This window comes from Entelurus aequoreus, linkage group LG09 (genome assembly GCF_033978785.1).
Source record: "Entelurus aequoreus isolate RoL-2023_Sb linkage group LG09, RoL_Eaeq_v1.1, whole genome shotgun sequence".
Classification (NCBI taxonomy): Eukaryota; Metazoa; Chordata; class Actinopteri; order Syngnathiformes; family Syngnathidae; genus Entelurus; species Entelurus aequoreus.
The window spans coordinates 15,010,075-15,028,465 of NC_084739.1; the positions used below are offsets into that span (position 1 = coordinate 15,010,075).

Genomic DNA, 18,391 nt, shown 5'->3' on the forward strand with positions numbered 1-18,391 from the left:
GTTGTATGTAGACCACATTGTTCGTGTGTTGTATGTAGACCACATTGTTTGTGTGTTGTATGTAGACCACATTGTTTGTGTGTTGTATGTAGACCACATTGTTTGTGTGTTGTATGTAGAGCACATTGTTTGTGTGTTGTATGTAGACCACATTGTTTGTGTGTTGTATGTAGACCACATTGTTTGTGTGTTGTATGTAGACCACATTGTTCGTGTGTTGTATGTAGACCACATTGTTTGTGTGTTGTATGTAGACCACATTGTTTGTGTGTTGTATGTAGAGCACATTGTTTGTGTGTTGTATGTAGACCACATTGTTTGTGTGTTGTATGTAGACCACATTGTTTGTGTGTTGTATGTAGACCACATTGTTCGTGTGTTGTATGTAGACCACATTGTTTGTGTGTTGTATGTAGAGCACATTGTTTGTGTGTTGTATGTAGAGCACATTGTTTGTGTGTTGTATGTAGACCACATTGTTTGTGTGTTGTATGTAGACCACATTGTTTGTGTGTTGTATGTAGACCACATTGTTTGTGTGTTGTATGTAGACCACATTGTTTGTGTGTTGTATGTAGAGCACATTGTTTGTGTGTTGTATGTAGACCACATTGTTTGTGTGTTGTATGTAGACCACATTGTTTGTGTGTTGTATGTAGACCACATTGTTTGTGTGTTGTATGTAGACCACATTGTTTGTGTGTTGTATGTAGACCACATTGTTTGTGTGTTGTATGTAGACCACATTGTTTGTGTGTTGTATGTAGACCACGTTGTTTGTGTGTTGTATGTAGACCACATTGTTCGTGTGTTGTATGTAGACCACATTGTTTGTGTGTTGTATGTAGACCACATTGTTTGTGTGTTGTATGTAGACCACATTGTTCGTGTGTTGTATGTAGACCACATTGTTTGTGTGTTGTATGTAGACCACATTGTTTGTGTGTTGTATGTAGACCACATTGTTTGTGTGTTGTATGTAGACCACATTGTTTGTGTGTTGTATGTAGACCACATTGTTCGTGTGTTGTATGTAGACCACGTTGTTTGTGTGTTGTATGTAGACCACATTGTTTGTGTGTTGTATGTAGACCACATTGTTTGTGTGTTGTATGTAGACCACATTGTTTGTGTGTTGTATGTAGACCACATTGCTTTCTGAGTTCAGTGATGCAAATGCATGTCAAGTTGAGCAACAGATTGTATTATTCTCCAGTGCAATAACAGTACTGTAATGGAGGCTAAAAGGGCATTAATGGGAACCTTAAAAAAAGGGGGGAAAAAAGAAGTAACTAAATAGTTACTTTTCACAGTAACGCATAACTTTTTGGTGTAAGTAACTGAGTTACTTTTGAAATAAAGTAACTAGTAATTGTAACAAGTTACTGGTTTTCAGTAACTAACCCAACAATGGTTGTGAGGATGCACATAATCCTCGAAGATTGGTTGAATTTGCGCGAATTGGTGCAATGGCGACATTGTGACTTCCTGGAGGGACTGTTGAAGGTCTATTGAGGTTTTGCATTGTGAACATGTCACTTCACATTACATTGATAGAACTTGTAAAAACACATGAAACTGGAAAATATACTGCGTGTCCTAAGAAGGAACACTTTTTGTCTCCACAGAGATCTGAGCGAGAACTTCATCCAGTCCATCCCAAGAAAATCTTTCAGAGGAGCAACAGACATCAAGAATCTGTGAGTATTTTACTGTTCACCCTAGAAATGAAGTGTATTATATTTATATAGCACTTTTTCTCTAGCGCTTTACATAATGAAACTCATTATCTACATTTTTAAGCTACATTTAAACCAGTGTGGGTGACACTTGGAGCAGGTGGGTAAAGTGTCGGGTGGGAAGCGGGAATCGAACTCCGACCAGGCCACAACGCCCCAGAAGAATAATGATATGATAATAATAAATAAATTATTATTATTTTTAATGCATAAATGTTTTAAAGGGTTATATTAGGTACATTTTGCAGTAATCACCTGAACTGCACTACACTGACATTAAAGAGTTTAATCGTATCTTCTAATGTGGGCTTTAATGGCAATTAGTGTTAATTCTATGATCGCTCTGTATTATTTGTCAGTCTTTTTTTGTTCCACAACTTATACTGTAATACCTTGTTATTATAATAGTTTTAAACACTAGGTTCAGTTTATGTACATTGTTGTATACTTAAATATGATTGTGTTGGTTCTGTTGTCAACACGTTAAAGATGAACTGCAAGCTCTAAGATGCTAACCAACACTTCAGCACACACAGAGACACAGAATTAAAGTGTGGCTGCATTTTAAGTTCCTGCAGTGTTGAAGTTTATCATACGTCATTGAATGCATATTTAATATTTAACAGCGATTAGTTATCCAGTGGACTGACGCGATGTTGTTAGAGCTGCCCATGTTGATGTATTACTTTGTGGATCTTCACCCAACATAAATAGCAACATACCTGTAATATTGTTTACAGTCATCCCTCATATATCACGGCCAATAAGTTCCAGGCCTGACCATGGTAAAATAAAATAAAAAAACCTCAAAAGTAGAATTATTATTAACAAATCAAATATTTTCAAAATTAGAGCATAACAAACTTTTTTTTTTTTTAACAAATAAAGCCCTATATACATGAAATAAGAGCCATATAGTCACTTTAAGCTCGCTTTACCTAATATAGCAGCCTTGAGTGTGTTCTACTGTAGAATAATGTACTCACAGTAATCTACACACATCAATTCTCCAAGCATCATCACCCGGCCACTACAACATGACCACGACGTGGGAATACTTTGTCACATCCTGGATAATTCCTCCAAGTTAGAACTGGGCTTCCATGTGCTGAAAGTTTAAGATACTGTTCAATCTCAAAGTGTTTACAAAGTACAAAGAAAAAGAACCATGATAAACATTTATTGATCATCTTATTTATTTCACCATATTAAACACAACTTACTTCACTAACTATTATTTATTTTAATTTGGATGGATTGATGTTATTACTTATGGAGTGTATTGTGAATAAATTGAGAACAGGAAGTTAACAAAAGTGTTAGTTTAGTTTACCGTATTTTTCGGAGTATAAGTCGCTCCGGAGTATAAGTCGCACCGGCCGAAATTGCATAATAAAGAAGGAAAAAAACACATAAGTCGCACTGGAGTATAAGTCGCATTTTTGGGGGAAATTTATTTGATAAAACCCAACACCAAGAATAGACATTTGAAAGGCAATTTAAAATAAATAAAGAATAGTGAACAACAGGCTGAAAACGCATAAATAACCAACTGAGAACGTGCCTGGTATGTTAACGTAACATATTATGGTAAGAGTCATTCAAATAACTATAACATATAGAACATGCTACACGTTTACCAAACAATCTGTCACTCCTAATCGCTAAATCCCATGAAATCTTATACGTCTAGTCTCTTACGTGAATGAGCTAAATAATATTATTTGATATTTTATTGTGTTAATAATTTCACACATAAGTCGCTCCTGAGTATAAGTCGCACCCCCGGCCAAACTATGAAAAAAACTGCGACTTATAGTCCGAAAAATACGGTAGTCACTTTTAAGCTTGCTTTACCTAATATAGCAGCCTTGAGTGTGTTCTACTGTAGATTACACACATCAATTCTCCAAGCATCTTCACCCGGCCACCACAACATGACCACGACGTGGGAATACTTTGTCAAATCCAAGTTAGAACTGGGCTTCCTTGTGCTGAAAGTTCAAGATACTGTTCAATCTCAAAGTGTTTACAAAGAAGAAGAACCATGATGAACATTCTGAATTTGTGAATTGTGAATTATATTTATATAGCGCTTTTTCTCTAGTGACTCAAAGCGCTTTACATAGTGAAACCCAATATCTAAGTTACATTCAAACCAGTGTGGGTGGCACTGGGAGCAAGTGGGTAAAGTGTCTTGCCCAAGGACACAACGGCAGTGACTAGGATGGCGGAAGCGGAGATCGAACCTGGAACCCTCAAGTTGCTGGCACTCTACCAACCGAGCTATACTGACCCCCCATTTATTGATCATCTTATTTATTTCACCATATTAAATACAACTTACTTCACTATTTATTTTTTGTTTTTTTTAATGTTATTACTTATGGAGTATATTGTGAATACATTGAGAACAGGAAGTGAACAAAAGTGTTAGCAACTGCTATGTAAAGAAAAAGGGGTGAGATTAAATAAGCTGTGCTTCTTCCTACTCCTTTTCGAACATGTTGAAAAGAGAAACTGGAAATTGTGATGTATCATGTTGTAAATGTATGCACGTTTGAAATAAACACAAACCTTAACAACAACATAATAATAGAACATAAGATGATAATACATATAAGACATAGATAAGACTTGTTTTAGCTATTAATTTCAGCCAAATATATGTAGAATATGCTTTATTTGACTTGTTAAATGTTGTGAAACCGCAATAGTCGAAGTGCAAAGTGGCGAGGGACGACGGTAACATTCAACGTTTGTGTTTCTAAATAAAGGCCTTCCCTCTAACAAAACGACACCCCCAATTACAGCGGAGTGGTAGTGGTTTACAACAACACACCCATCAGCACAACACAAGCTGCTGTTCGCAGAAAACAGGAGCATTTTAGGAATTAATGGTCCTCATTTGTGGTAACACATTAGTGTGTGTGTTGAGTGGGTAGTGTGTCATTGTGATTAAGTGGACTAACAAGCACCCGGACTGCAGCTGCGCACAGATGCCCCATAGCAGCGATGAAGTGGTTATGGCGGCCGTACAGAAGTAACGATGATGCAGACTAACAAACTGCTTCTTGCACTCTGGGGGGATACACCATGAACAGTATCGATTTAGCATCAGCGTATCAACGATAACGAGCACGTTTGATAACAAAGCTCTTTGTCTCTGCAGTCAGCTGGATAAAAACCACATCGGCTGCATCGAGGACGGCGCCTTCAGAGCTCTGAGAGGCTTGGAAGTGCTGTGAGTATATCCCACACTATGTCACCAACACATCCTTAGTTTGTTCCTCTCATCCCTTTGGAGACCGAGGGTCCTGCAGCACAGTCCACTAACTCATTGTTCTACTTCAGGGATGCCCAAAGGGGGGCCCGCGGGACAAATTTGGCCCTTTGTGTCATGTTATTTGGCCCGCCAAACGGTGGCTACCAAAACTGAATACACATTTATACGGACCTCTTTCAAGCTGCACAATCATCGATGGCATGTTCGTAAGGCTGTACTGTAAAACAAAAGTCAAATTGTACTGTAAAAACCTGACCAGAAATGTACCGTGCCATTTGTCATTTACAGTAATTTGGTGGAGAAAAACTGTACATTTTATTGTAAAATTGTTTTTGTTTTTTTACCGTAAAAGCTATATTTTTGTTTACATGCTAAGTTGCCATCTATTGAACTGTACAATCATTGATGGCATGTTCACAAGGCTTTACTGTAAAATAAAAGTCAAATTTTACTGTAAAAACCTGACCAGAAATTTAACCGGTAATAAACTGGCATTTTAGTCACCGAAATTTTAACGTAAAAACAACAGTTTTTCCATTTACAGTAATTTGGTGGGGAAAAAAACTGTACATTTTATTGGGAAAATTCCGATTTTACCGTAAAAGCTATAAGGGGATGGGACAAATGCAGAGGACAAATTTCACCACATCTAGTGTGTGTGTGACAATCATTGGTACTTTAATCTTTAATTTTGGCCATCTATTTAACCTGACAACATTGATGGCATGTTCACAAGGCTGTACTGTAAAACAAAAGTCAAATTTTACTGTAAAAACCTGACCAGAAATTTAACCGGTAATAAACTCGCAGTTTAGTCACCGGAATTTTAACGTAAAAACAACAGTTTTTCCATTTACAGTAATTTGGTGGGGAAAAAAACTGTACATTTTATTGGGAAAATTCCGATTTTACCGTAAAAGCTATAAGGGGATGGGACAAATGCAGAGGACAAATTTAACCACATCTAGTGTGTGTGTGACAATCATTGGTACTTTAATCTTTAATTTTGGCCATCTATTTAACCTGACAACATTGATGGCATGTTCACAAGACTGTACTGTAAAACAAAAGACACATTTTACTGTAAAAACCTGACCAGAAATTTAACCGGTAATAAACTGTCAGTTTAGTCACTGGAATTTTAACGTAAAAACAACAGTTTTTCCATTTACAGTAATTTGGTGGGGAAAAAAACTGTACAGTTTATTGTAAAATTCCGGTTTTACTGTAAAAGCTATATTTTTGCAATCTATTTAACCTGACAACATTGATGGCATGTTCATAAGGCTGTAATGTAAAAAAACTAATAAAAAAAAGTCACATTTTACTGTAAAAACCTTACCAGAAATTTACCAGTAGTAAACTGTCAGTTTAGTCACCAGAATTTTAACGTAAAAACAACAGTTTTTCCATTTACAGTAATTTGGTGGGGAAAAAAACTATACATTTTATTGTAAAATTCCGGTTTTACCGTAAAAGCTGTATTTTTGCCATCTATTTAACCTGACAACATTGATGGCATGTTCATAAGGCTGTAATGTAAAAAAAAAAAAAAAAAGTCACATTTTACTGTAAAAACCTTGCCAGAAATTTACCAGTAGTAAACTGTCAGTTTAGTCACCAGAATTTTAACGTAAAAACAACAGTTTTTCCATTTACAGTAATTTGGTGGGGAAAAAAACTGTACATTTTATTGTGAAAATTCCGATTTTACCGTAAAGGTTTATTTTGGCCATCTATTTAACCTGACAACATTGATGGCATGTTCACAAGGCTGTACTGTAAAACAAAAGTCAAATTTTACTGTAAAAACCTGACCAGAAATTTATCCGGTAATAAACTGGCAGTTTAGTCACCGGAATTTTAACGTAAAAACAACAGTTTTTCCATTTACAGTAATTTGGTGGGGAAAAAAACTGTACAGTTTATTGTAAAATTCCGGTTTTACTGTAAAAGCTATATTTTTGCAATCTATTTAACCTGACAACATTGATGGCATGTTCATAAGGCTGTAATGTAAAAAAAAAAAAAAAAAAAAGTCACATTTTACTGTAAAAACCTTACCAGAAATTTACCAGTAGTAAACTGTCAGTTTAGTCACCAGAATTGTAACGTAAAAACAACAGTTTTTCCATTTACAGTAATTTGGTGGGGAAAAAAACTGTACATTTTATTGTGAAAATTCCGATTCTACCGTAAAAGCTATATTTTGGCCATCTATTTAACCTGACAACATTGATGGCATGTTCACAAGGCTGTACTGTAAAACAAAAGTCAAATTTTACTGTAAAAACCTGACCAGAAATTTAACCGGTAATAAACTCGCAGTTTAGTCACTGGAATTTTAACGTAAAAACAACAGTTTTTCCATTTACAGTAATTTGGTGGGGAAAAAAACTGTACATTTTATTGTAAAATTCCGGTTTTACCGTAAAAGCTGTATTTTTGCCATCTATTTAACCTGACAACATTGATGGCATGTTCATAAGGCTGTAATGTAAAAAAAAAAAAAAAGTCACATTTTACTGTAAAAACCTTGCCAGAAATTTACCAGTAGTAAACTGTCAGTTTAGTCACCAGAATTTTAACGTAAAAACAACAGTTTTTCCATTTACAGTAATTTGGTGGGGAAAAAAACTGTACATTTTATTGTGAAAATTCCGATTTTACCGTAAAAGCTATATTTTGGCCATCTATTTAACCTGACAACATTGATGGCATGTTCACAAGGCTTTACTGTAAAATAAAAGTCAAATTTTACTGTAAAAACCTGACCAGAAATTTAACCGGTAATAAACTGGCAGTTTAGTCACCGAAATGTTAACGTAAAAACAACAGTTTTTCCATTTACAGTAATTTGGTGGGGAAAAAAACTGTACATTTTATTGGGAAAATTCCGATTTTACCGTAAAAGCTATAAGGGGATGGGACAAATGCAGAGGACAAATTTCACCACATCTAGTGTGTGTGTGACAATCATTGGTACTTTAATCTTTAATCTTTAATTTTGGCCATCTATTTAACCTGACAACATTGATGGCATGTTCACAAGGCTGTACTGTAAAACAAAAGTCAAATTTTACTGTAAAAACCTGACCAGAAATTTAACCGGTAATAAACTCGCAGTTTAGTCACTGGAATTTTAACGTAAAAACAACATTTTTTTCCATTTACAGTAATTTGGTGGGGAAAAAAACTGTACAGTTTATTGTAAAATTCCGGTTTTACCGTAAAAGCTGTATTTTTGCCATCTATTTAACCTGACAACATTGATGGCATGTTCATAAGGCTGTAATGTAAAAAAAAAAAAAAAAAAAAAGTCACATTTTACTGTAAAAACCTTACCAGAAATTTACCAGTAGTAAACTGTCAGTTTAGTCACCAGAATTTTAACGTAAAAACAACAGTTTTTCCATTTACAGTAATTTGGTGGGGAAAAAAACTGTACATTTTATTGTGAAAATTCCGATTCTACCGTAAAAGCTATATTTTGGCCATCTATTTAACCTGACAACATTGATGGCATGTTCACAAGGCTGTACTGTAAAACAAAAGTCAAATTTTACTGTAAAAACCTGACCAGAAATTTAACCGGTAATAAACTGGCAGTTTAGTCACCGGAATTTTAACGTAAAAACAACAGTTTTTCCATTTACAGTAATTTGGTGGGGAAAAAAAACTGTACAGTTTATTGTAAAATTCCGGTTTTACTGTAAAAGCTATATTTTTGCAATCTATTTAACCTGACAACATTGATGGCATGTTCATAAGGCTGTAATGTAAAAAAAAAAAAAGAGTCACATTTTACTGTAAAAACCTTACCAGAAATTTACCAGTAGTAAACTGTCAGTTTAGTCACCAGAATTTTAACGTAAAAACAACAGTTTTTCCATTTACAGTAATTTGGTGGGGAAAAAAACTGTACATTTTATTGTGAAAATTCCGATTCTACCGTAAAAGCTATATTTTGGCCATCTATTTAACCTGACAACATTGATGGCATGTTCACAAGGCTGTACTGTAAAACAAAAGTCAAATTTTACTGTAAAAACCTGACCAGAAATTTAACCGGTAATAAACTCGCAGTTTAGTCATTGGAATTTTAACGTAAAAACAACAGTTTTTCCATTTACAGTAATTTGGTGGGGAAAAAAACTGTACATTTTATTGTAAAATTCCGGTTTTACCGTAAAAGCTATATTTTTGCAATGTATTTAACCTGACAACATTGATGGCATGTTCATAAGGCTGTAATGTAAAAAAAAAAAAAAAAAAAGTCACATTTTACTGTAAAAACCTTACCAGAAATTTACCAGTAGTAAACTGTCAGTTTAGTCACCAGAATTTTAACGTAAAAACAACAGTTTTTCCATTTACAGTAATTTGGTGGAGGAAAAAACTGTACATTTTATTGTGAAAATTCCGATTTTACCGTAAAAGCTATATTTTGGCCATCTATTTAACCTGACAACATTGATGGCATGTTCATCAGGCTGTAATGTAAAAAAAAAAAAAAAGTCACATTTTACTGTAAAAACCTTACCAGAAATTTACCAGTAGTAAACTGTCAGTTTAGTCACCAGAATTTTAACGTAAAAACAACAGTTTTTCCATTTACAGTAATTTGGTGGGGAAAAAAACTGTACATTTTATTGTGAAAATTCCGATTCTACCGTAAAAGCTATATTTTGGCCATCTATTTAACCTGACAACATTGATGGCATGTTCACAAGGCTGTACTGTAAAACAAAAGTCAAATTGTACTGTAAAAACCTGACCAGAAATTTACGTGCCATTTGTCATTTACAGTAATTTGGTGGAGAAAAACTGTACATTTTATTGTAAAATTGTTTTGTTTTTTTACCGTAAAAGCTATATTTTTGTTTACATGCTAAGTTGCCATCTATTGAACTGTACAATCATTGATGGCATGTTCACAAGGCTTTACTGTAAAATAAAAGTCAAATTTTACTGTTAAAAACCTGACCAGAAATTTAACCGGTAATAAACTGGCATTTTAGTCACCGGAATTTTAACGTAAAAACAACAGTTTTTCCATTTACAGTAATTTGGTGGGGAAAAAAACTGTACATTTTATTGGGAAAATTCCGATTTTACCGTAAAAGCTATAAGGGGATGGGACAAATGCAGAGGACAAATTTCACCACATCTAGTGTGTGTGTGACAATCATTGGTACTTTAATCTTTAATTTTGGCCATCTATTTAACCTGACAACATTGATGGCATGTTCACAAGGCTGTACTGTAAAACAAAAGTCAAATTTTACTGTAAAAACCTGACCAGAAATTTAACCGGTAATAAACTCGCAGTTTAGTCACCGGAATTTTAACGTAAAAACAACAGTTTTTCCATTTACAGTAATTTGGTGGGGAAAAAAACTGTACATTTTATTGGGAAAATTCCGATTTTACCGTAAAAGCTATAAGGGGATGGGACAAATGCAGAGGACAAATTTCACCACATCTAGTGTGTGTGTGACAATCATTGGTACTTTAATCTTTAATTTTGGCCATCTATTTAACCTGACAACATTGATGGCATGTTCACAAGACTGTACTGTAAAACAAAAGACACATTTTACTGTAAAAACCTGACCAGAAATTTAACCGGTAATAAACTGTCAGTTTAGTCACTGGAATTTTAACGTAAAAACAACAGTTTTTCCATTTACAGTAATTTGGTGGGGAAAAAAACTGTACAGTTTATTGTAAAATTCCGGTTTTACTGTAAAAGCTATATTTTTGCAATCTATTTAACCTGACAACATTGATGGCATGTTCATAAGGCTGTAATGTAAAAAAACTAATAAAAAAAAGTCACATTTTACTGTAAAAACCTTACCAGAAATTTACCAGTAGTAAACTGTCAGTTTAGTCACCAGAATTTTAACGTAAAAACAACAGTTTTTCCATTTACAGTAATTTGGTGGGGAAAAAAACTATACATTTTATTGTAAAATTCCGGTTTTACCGTAAAAGCTGTATTTTTGCCATCTATTTAACCTGACAACATTGATGGCATGTTCATAAGGCTGTAATGTAAAAAAAAAAAAAAAGTCACATTTTACTGTAAAAACCTTGCCAGAAATTTACCAGTAGTAAACTGTCAGTTTAGTCACCAGAATTTTAACGTAAAAACAACAGTTTTTCCATTTACAGTAATTTGGTGGGGAAAAAAACTGTACATTTTATTGTGAAAATTCCGATTTTACCGTAAAAGCTATATTTTGGCCATCTATTTAACCTGACAACATTGATGGCATGTTCACAAGGCTTTACTGTAAAATAAAAGTCAAATTTTACTGTAAAAACCTGACCAGAAATTTAACCGGTAATAAACTGGCAGTTTAGTCACCGAAATGTTAACGTAAAAACAACAGTTTTTCCATTTACAGTAATTTGGTGGGGAAAAAAACTGTACATTTTATTGGGAAAATTCCGATTTTACCGTAAAAGCTATAAGGGGATGGGACAAATGCAGAGGACAAATTTCACCACATCTAGTGTGTGTGTGACAATCATTGGTACTTTAATCTTTAATCTTTAATTTTGGCCATCTATTTAACCTGACAACATTGATGGCATGTTCACAAGGCTGTACTGTAAAACAAAAGTCAAATTTTACTGTAAAAACCTGACCAGAAATTTAACCGGTAATAAACTCGCAGTTTAGTCACTGGAATTTTAACGTAAAAACAACATTTTTTTCCATTTACAGTAATTTGGTGGGGAAAAAAACTGTACAGTTTATTGTAAAATTCCGGTTTTACCGTAAAAGCTGTATTTTTGCCATCTATTTAACCTGACAACATTGATGGCATGTTCATAAGGCTGTAATGTAAAAAAAAAAAAAAAAAAAAAGTCACATTTTACTGTAAAAACCTTACCAGAAATTTACCAGTAGTAAACTGTCAGTTTAGTCACCAGAATTTTAACGTAAAAACAACAGTTTTTCCATTTACAGTAATTTGGTGGGGAAAAAAACTGTACATTTTATTGTGAAAATTCCGATTCTACCGTAAAAGCTATATTTTGGCCATCTATTTAACCTGACAACATTGATGGCATGTTCACAAGGCTGTACTGTAAAACAAAAGTCAAATTTTACTGTAAAAACCTGACCAGAAATTTAACCGGTAATAAACTGGCAGTTTAGTCACCGGAATTTTAACGTAAAAACAACAGTTTTTCCATTTACAGTAATTTGGTGGGGAAAAAAAACTGTACAGTTTATTGTAAAATTCCGGTTTTACTGTAAAAGCTATATTTTTGCAATCTATTTAACCTGACAACATTGATGGCATGTTCATAAGGCTGTAATGTAAAAAAAAAAAAAGAGTCACATTTTACTGTAAAAACCTTACCAGAAATTTACCAGTAGTAAACTGTCAGTTTAGTCACCAGAATTTTAACGTAAAAACAACAGTTTTTCCATTTACAGTAATTTGGTGGGGAAAAAAACTGTACATTTTATTGTGAAAATTCCGATTCTACCGTAAAAGCTATATTTTGGCCATCTATTTAACCTGACAACATTGATGGCATGTTCACAAGGCTGTACTGTAAAACAAAAGTCAAATTTTACTGTAAAAACCTGACCAGAAATTTAACCGGTAATAAACTCGCAGTTTAGTCATTGGAATTTTAACGTAAAAACAACAGTTTTTCCATTTACAGTAATTTGGTGGGGAAAAAAACTGTACATTTTATTGTAAAATTCCGGTTTTACCGTAAAAGCTATATTTTTGCAATGTATTTAACCTGACAACATTGATGGCATGTTCATAAGGCTGTAATGTAAAAAAAAAAAAAAAAAAAGTCACATTTTACTGTAAAAACCTTACCAGAAATTTACCAGTAGTAAACTGTCAGTTTAGTCACCAGAATTTTAACGTAAAAACAACAGTTTTTCCATTTACAGTAATTTGGTGGAGGAAAAAACTGTACATTTTATTGTGAAAATTCCGATTTTACCGTAAAAGCTATATTTTGGCCATCTATTTAACCTGACAACATTGATGGCATGTTCATCAGGCTGTAATGTAAAAAAAAAAAAAAAGTCACATTTTACTGTAAAAACCTTACCAGAAATTTACCAGTAGTAAACTGTCAGTTTAGTCACCAGAATTTTAACGTAAAAACAACAGTTTTTCCATTTACAGTAATTTGGTGGGGAAAAAAACTGTACATTTTATTGTGAAAATTCCGATTCTACCGTAAAAGCTATATTTTGGCCATCTATTTAACCTGACAACATTGATGGCATGTTCACAAGGCTGTACTGTAAAACAAAAGTCAAATTGTACTGTAAAAACCTGACCAGAAATTTACCGTGCCATTTGTCATTTACAGTAATTTGGTGGAGAAAAACTGTACATTTTATTGTAAAATTGTTTTGTTTTTTTACCGTAAAAGCTATATTTTTGTTTACATGCTAAGTTGCCATCTATTGAACTGTACAATCATTGATGGCATGTTCACAAGGCTTTACTGTAAAATAAAAGTCAAATTTTACTGTTAAAAACCTGACCAGAAATTTAACCGGTAATAAACTGGCATTTTAGTCACCGGAATTTTAACGTAAAAACAACAGTTTTTCCATTTACAGTAATTTGGTGGGGAAAAAAACTGTACATTTTATTGGGAAAATTCCGATTTTACCGTAAAAGCTATAAGGGGATGGGACAAATGCAGAGGACAAATTTCACCACATCTAGTGTGTGTGTGACAATCATTGGTACTTTAATCTTTAATTTTGGCCATCTATTTAACCTGACAACATTGATGGCATGTTCACAAGGCTGTACTGTAAAACAAAAGTCAAATTTTACTGTAAAAACCTGACCAGAAATTTAACCGGTAATAAACTCGCAGTTTAGTCACCGGAATTTTAACGTAAAAACAACAGTTTTTCCATTTACAGTAATTTGGTGGGGAAAAAAACTGTACATTTTATTGGGAAAATTCCGATTTTACCGTAAAAGCTATAAGGGGATGGGACAAATGCAGAGGACAAATTTCACCACATCTAGTGTGTGTGTGACAATCATTGGTACTTTAATCTTTAATTTTGGCCATCTATTTAACCTGACAACATTGATGGCATGTTCACAAGACTGTACTGTAAAACAAAAGACACATTTTACTGTAAAAACCTGACCAGAAATTTAACCGGTAATAAACTGTCAGTTTAGTCACTGGAATTTTAACGTAAAAACAACAGTTTTTCCATTTACAGTAATTTGGTGGGGAAAAAAACTGTACAGTTTATTGTAAAATTCCGGTTTTACTGTAAAAGCTATATTTTTGCAATCTATTTAACCTGACAACATTGATGGCATGTTCATAAGGCTGTAATGTAAAAAAACTAATAAAAAAAAGTCACATTTTACTGTAAAAACCTTACCAGAAATTTACCAGTAGTAAACTGTCAGTTTAGTCACCAGAATTTTAACGTAAAAACAACAGTTTTTCCATTTACAGTAATTTGGTGGGGAAAAAAACTATACATTTTATTGTAAAATTCCGGTTTTACCGTAAAAGCTGTATTTTTGCCATCTATTTAACCTGACAACATTGATGGCATGTTCATAAGGCTGTAATGTAAAAAAAAAAAAAAAGTCACATTTTACTGTAAAAACCTTGCCAGAAATTTACCAGTAGTAAACTGTCAGTTTAGTCACCAGAATTTTAACGTAAAAACAACAGTTTTTCCATTTACAGTAATTTGGTGGGGAAAAAAACTGTACATTTTATTGTGAAAATTCCGATTTTACCGTAAAAGCTATATTTTGGCCATCTATTTAACCTGACAACATTGATGGCATGTTCACAAGGCTTTACTGTAAAATAAAAGTCAAATTTTACTGTAAAAACCTGACCAGAAATTTAACCGGTAATAAACTGGCAGTTTAGTCACCGAAATGTTAACGTAAAAACAACAGTTTTTCCATTTACAGTAATTTGGTGGGGAAAAAAACTGTACATTTTATTGGGAAAATTCCGATTTTACCGTAAAAGCTATAAGGGGATGGGACAAATGCAGAGGACAAATTTCACCACATCTAGTGTGTGTGTGACAATCATTGGTACTTTAATCTTTAATCTTTAATTTTGGCCATCTATTTAACCTGACAACATTGATGGCATGTTCACAAGGCTGTACTGTAAAACAAAAGTCAAATTTTACTGTAAAAACCTGACCAGAAATTTAACCGGTAATAAACTCGCAGTTTAGTCACTGGAATTTTAACGTAAAAACAACATTTTTTTCCATTTACAGTAATTTGGTGGGGAAAAAAACTGTACAGTTTATTGTAAAATTCCGGTTTTACCGTAAAAGCTGTATTTTTGCCATCTATTTAACCTGACAACATTGATGGCATGTTCATAAGGCTGTAATGTAAAAAAAAAAAAAAAAAAAAAGTCACATTTTACTGTAAAAACCTTACCAGAAATTTACCAGTAGTAAACTGTCAGTTTAGTCACCAGAATTTTAACGTAAAAACAACAGTTTTTCCATTTACAGTAATTTGGTGGGGAAAAAAACTGTACATTTTATTGTGAAAATTCCGATTCTACCGTAAAAGCTATATTTTGGCCATCTATTTAACCTGACAACATTGATGGCATGTTCACAAGGCTGTACTGTAAAACAAAAGTCAAATTTTACTGTAAAAACCTGACCAGAAATTTAACCGGTAATAAACTGGCAGTTTAGTCACCGGAATTTTAACGTAAAAACAACAGTTTTTCCATTTACAGTAATTTGGTGGGGAAAAAAAACTGTACAGTTTATTGTAAAATTCCGGTTTTACTGTAAAAGCTATATTTTTGCCATCTATTTAACCTGACAACATTGATGGCATGTTCATAAGGCTGTAATGTAAAAAAAAAAAAAGAGTCACATTTTACTGTAAAAACCTTACCAGAAATTTACCAGTAGTAAACTGTCAGTTTAGTCACCAGAATTTTAACGTAAAAACAACAGTTTTTCCATTTACAGTAATTTGGTGGGGAAAAAAACTGTACATTTTATTGTGAAAATTCCGATTCTACCGTAAAAGCTATATTTTGGCCATCTATTTAACCTGACAACATTGATGGCATGTTCACAAGGCTGTACTGTAAAACAAAAGTCAAATTTTACTGTAAAAACCTGACCAGAAATTTAACCGGTAATAAACTCGCAGTTTAGTCATTGGAATTTTAACGTAAAAACAACAGTTTTTCCATTTACAGTAATTTGGTGGGGGAAAAAACTGTACATTTTATTGTAAAATTCCGGTTTTACCGTAAAAGCTATATTTTTGCAATGTATTTAACCTGACAACATTGATGGCATGTTCATAAGGCTGTAATGTAAAAAAAAAAAAAAAAAAAGTCACATTTTACTGTAAAAACCTTACCAGAAATTTACCAGTAGTAAACTGTCAGTTTAGTCACCAGAATTTTAACGTAAAAACAACAGTTTTTCCATTTACAGTAATTTGGTGGAGGAAAAAACTGTACATTTTATTGTGAAAATTCCGATTTTACCGTAAAAGCTATATTTTGGCCATCTATTTAACCTGACAACATTGATGGCATGTTCATCAGGCTGTAATGTAAAAAAAAAAAAAAAGTCACATTTTACTGTAAAAACCTTACCAGAAATTTACCAGTAGTAAACTGTCAGTTTAGTCACCAGAATTTTAACGTAAAAACAACAGTTTTTCCATTTACAGTAATTTGGTGGGGAAAAAAACTGTACATTTTATTGTGAAAATTCCGATTCTACCGTAAAAGCTATATTTTGGCCATCTATTTAACCTGACAACATTGATGGCATGTTCACAAGGCTGTACTGTAAAACAAAAGTCAAATTGTACTGTAAAAACCTGACCAGAAATTTACCGTGCCATTTGTCATTTACAGTAATTTGGTGGAGAAAAACTGTACATTTTATTGTAAAATTGTTTTGTTTTTTTACCGTAAAAGCTATATTTTTGTTTACATGCTAAGTTGCCATCTATTGAACTGTACAATCATTGATGGCATGTTCACAAGGCTTTACTGTAAAATAAAAGTCAAATTTTACTGTTAAAAACCTGACCAGAAATTTAACCGGTAATAAACTGGCATTTTAGTCACCGGAATTTTAACGTAAAAACAACAGTTTTTCCATTTACAGTAATTTGGTGGGGAAAAAAACTGTACATTTTATTGGGAAAATTCCGATTTTACCGTAAAAGCTATAAGGGGATGGGACAAATGCAGAGGACAAATTTCACCACATCTAGTGTGTGTGTGACAATCATTGGTACTTTAATCTTTAATTTTGGCCATCTATTTAACCTGACAACATTGATGGCATGTTCACAAGGCTGTACTGTAAAACAAAAGTCAAATTTTACTGTAAAAACCTGACCAGAAATTTAACCGGTAATAAACTCGCAGTTTAGTCACCGGAATTTTAACGTAAAAACAACAGTTTTTCCATTTACAGTAATTTGGTGGGGAAAAAAACTGTACATTTTATTGGGAAAATTCCGATTTTACCGTAAAAGCTATAAGGGGATGGGACAAATGCAGAGGACAAATTTCACCACATCTAGTGTGTGTGTGACAATCATTGGTACTTTAATCTTTAATTTTGGCCATCTATTTAACCTGACAACATTGATGGCATGTTCACAAGACTGTACTGTAAAACAAAAGACACATTTTACTGTAAAAACCTGACCAGAAATTTAACCGGTAATAAACTGTCAGTTTAGTCACTGGAATTTTAACGTAAAAACAACAGTTTTTCCATTTACAGTAATTTGGTGGGGAAAAAAACTGTACAGTTTATTGTAAAATTCCGGTTTTACTGTAAAAGCTATATTTTTGCAATCTATTTAACCTGACAACATTGATGGCATGTTCATAAGGCTGTAATGTAAAAAAACTAATAAAAAAAAGTCACATTTTACTGTAAAAACCTTACCAGAAATTTACCAGTAGTAAACTGTCAGTTTAGTCACCAGAATTTTAACGTAAAAACAACAGTTTTTCCATTTACAGTAATTTGGTGGGGAAAAAAACTATACATTTTATTGTAAAATTCCGGTTTTACCGTAAAAGCTGTATTTTTGCCATCTATTTAACCTGACAACATTGATGGCATGTTCATAAGGCTGTAATGTAAAAAAAAAAAAAAAGTCACATTTTACTGTAAAAACCTTGCCAGAAATTTACCAGTAGTAAACTGTCAGTTTAGTCACCAGAATTTTAACGTAAAAACAACAGTTTTTCCATTTACAGTAATTTGGTGGGGAAAAAAACTGTACATTTTATTGTGAAAATTCCGATTCTACCGTAA

General features: G+C 33.3%; 1 protein-coding gene across 1 annotated transcript in view; it reads left to right on the forward strand.

The window, feature by feature from the left end:
- The window catches only part of slit1a (slit homolog 1a (Drosophila)), a 317,948-nt gene that overhangs the window by 164,674 nt on the left and 134,883 nt on the right, over positions 1-18,391 (forward strand). Inside the window, 2 exon segments of the mRNA XM_062058155.1 lie at positions 1,629-1,700; positions 4,912-4,983. Coding sequence (XP_061914139.1) covers positions 1,629-1,700; positions 4,912-4,983 — 144 coding nt within the window.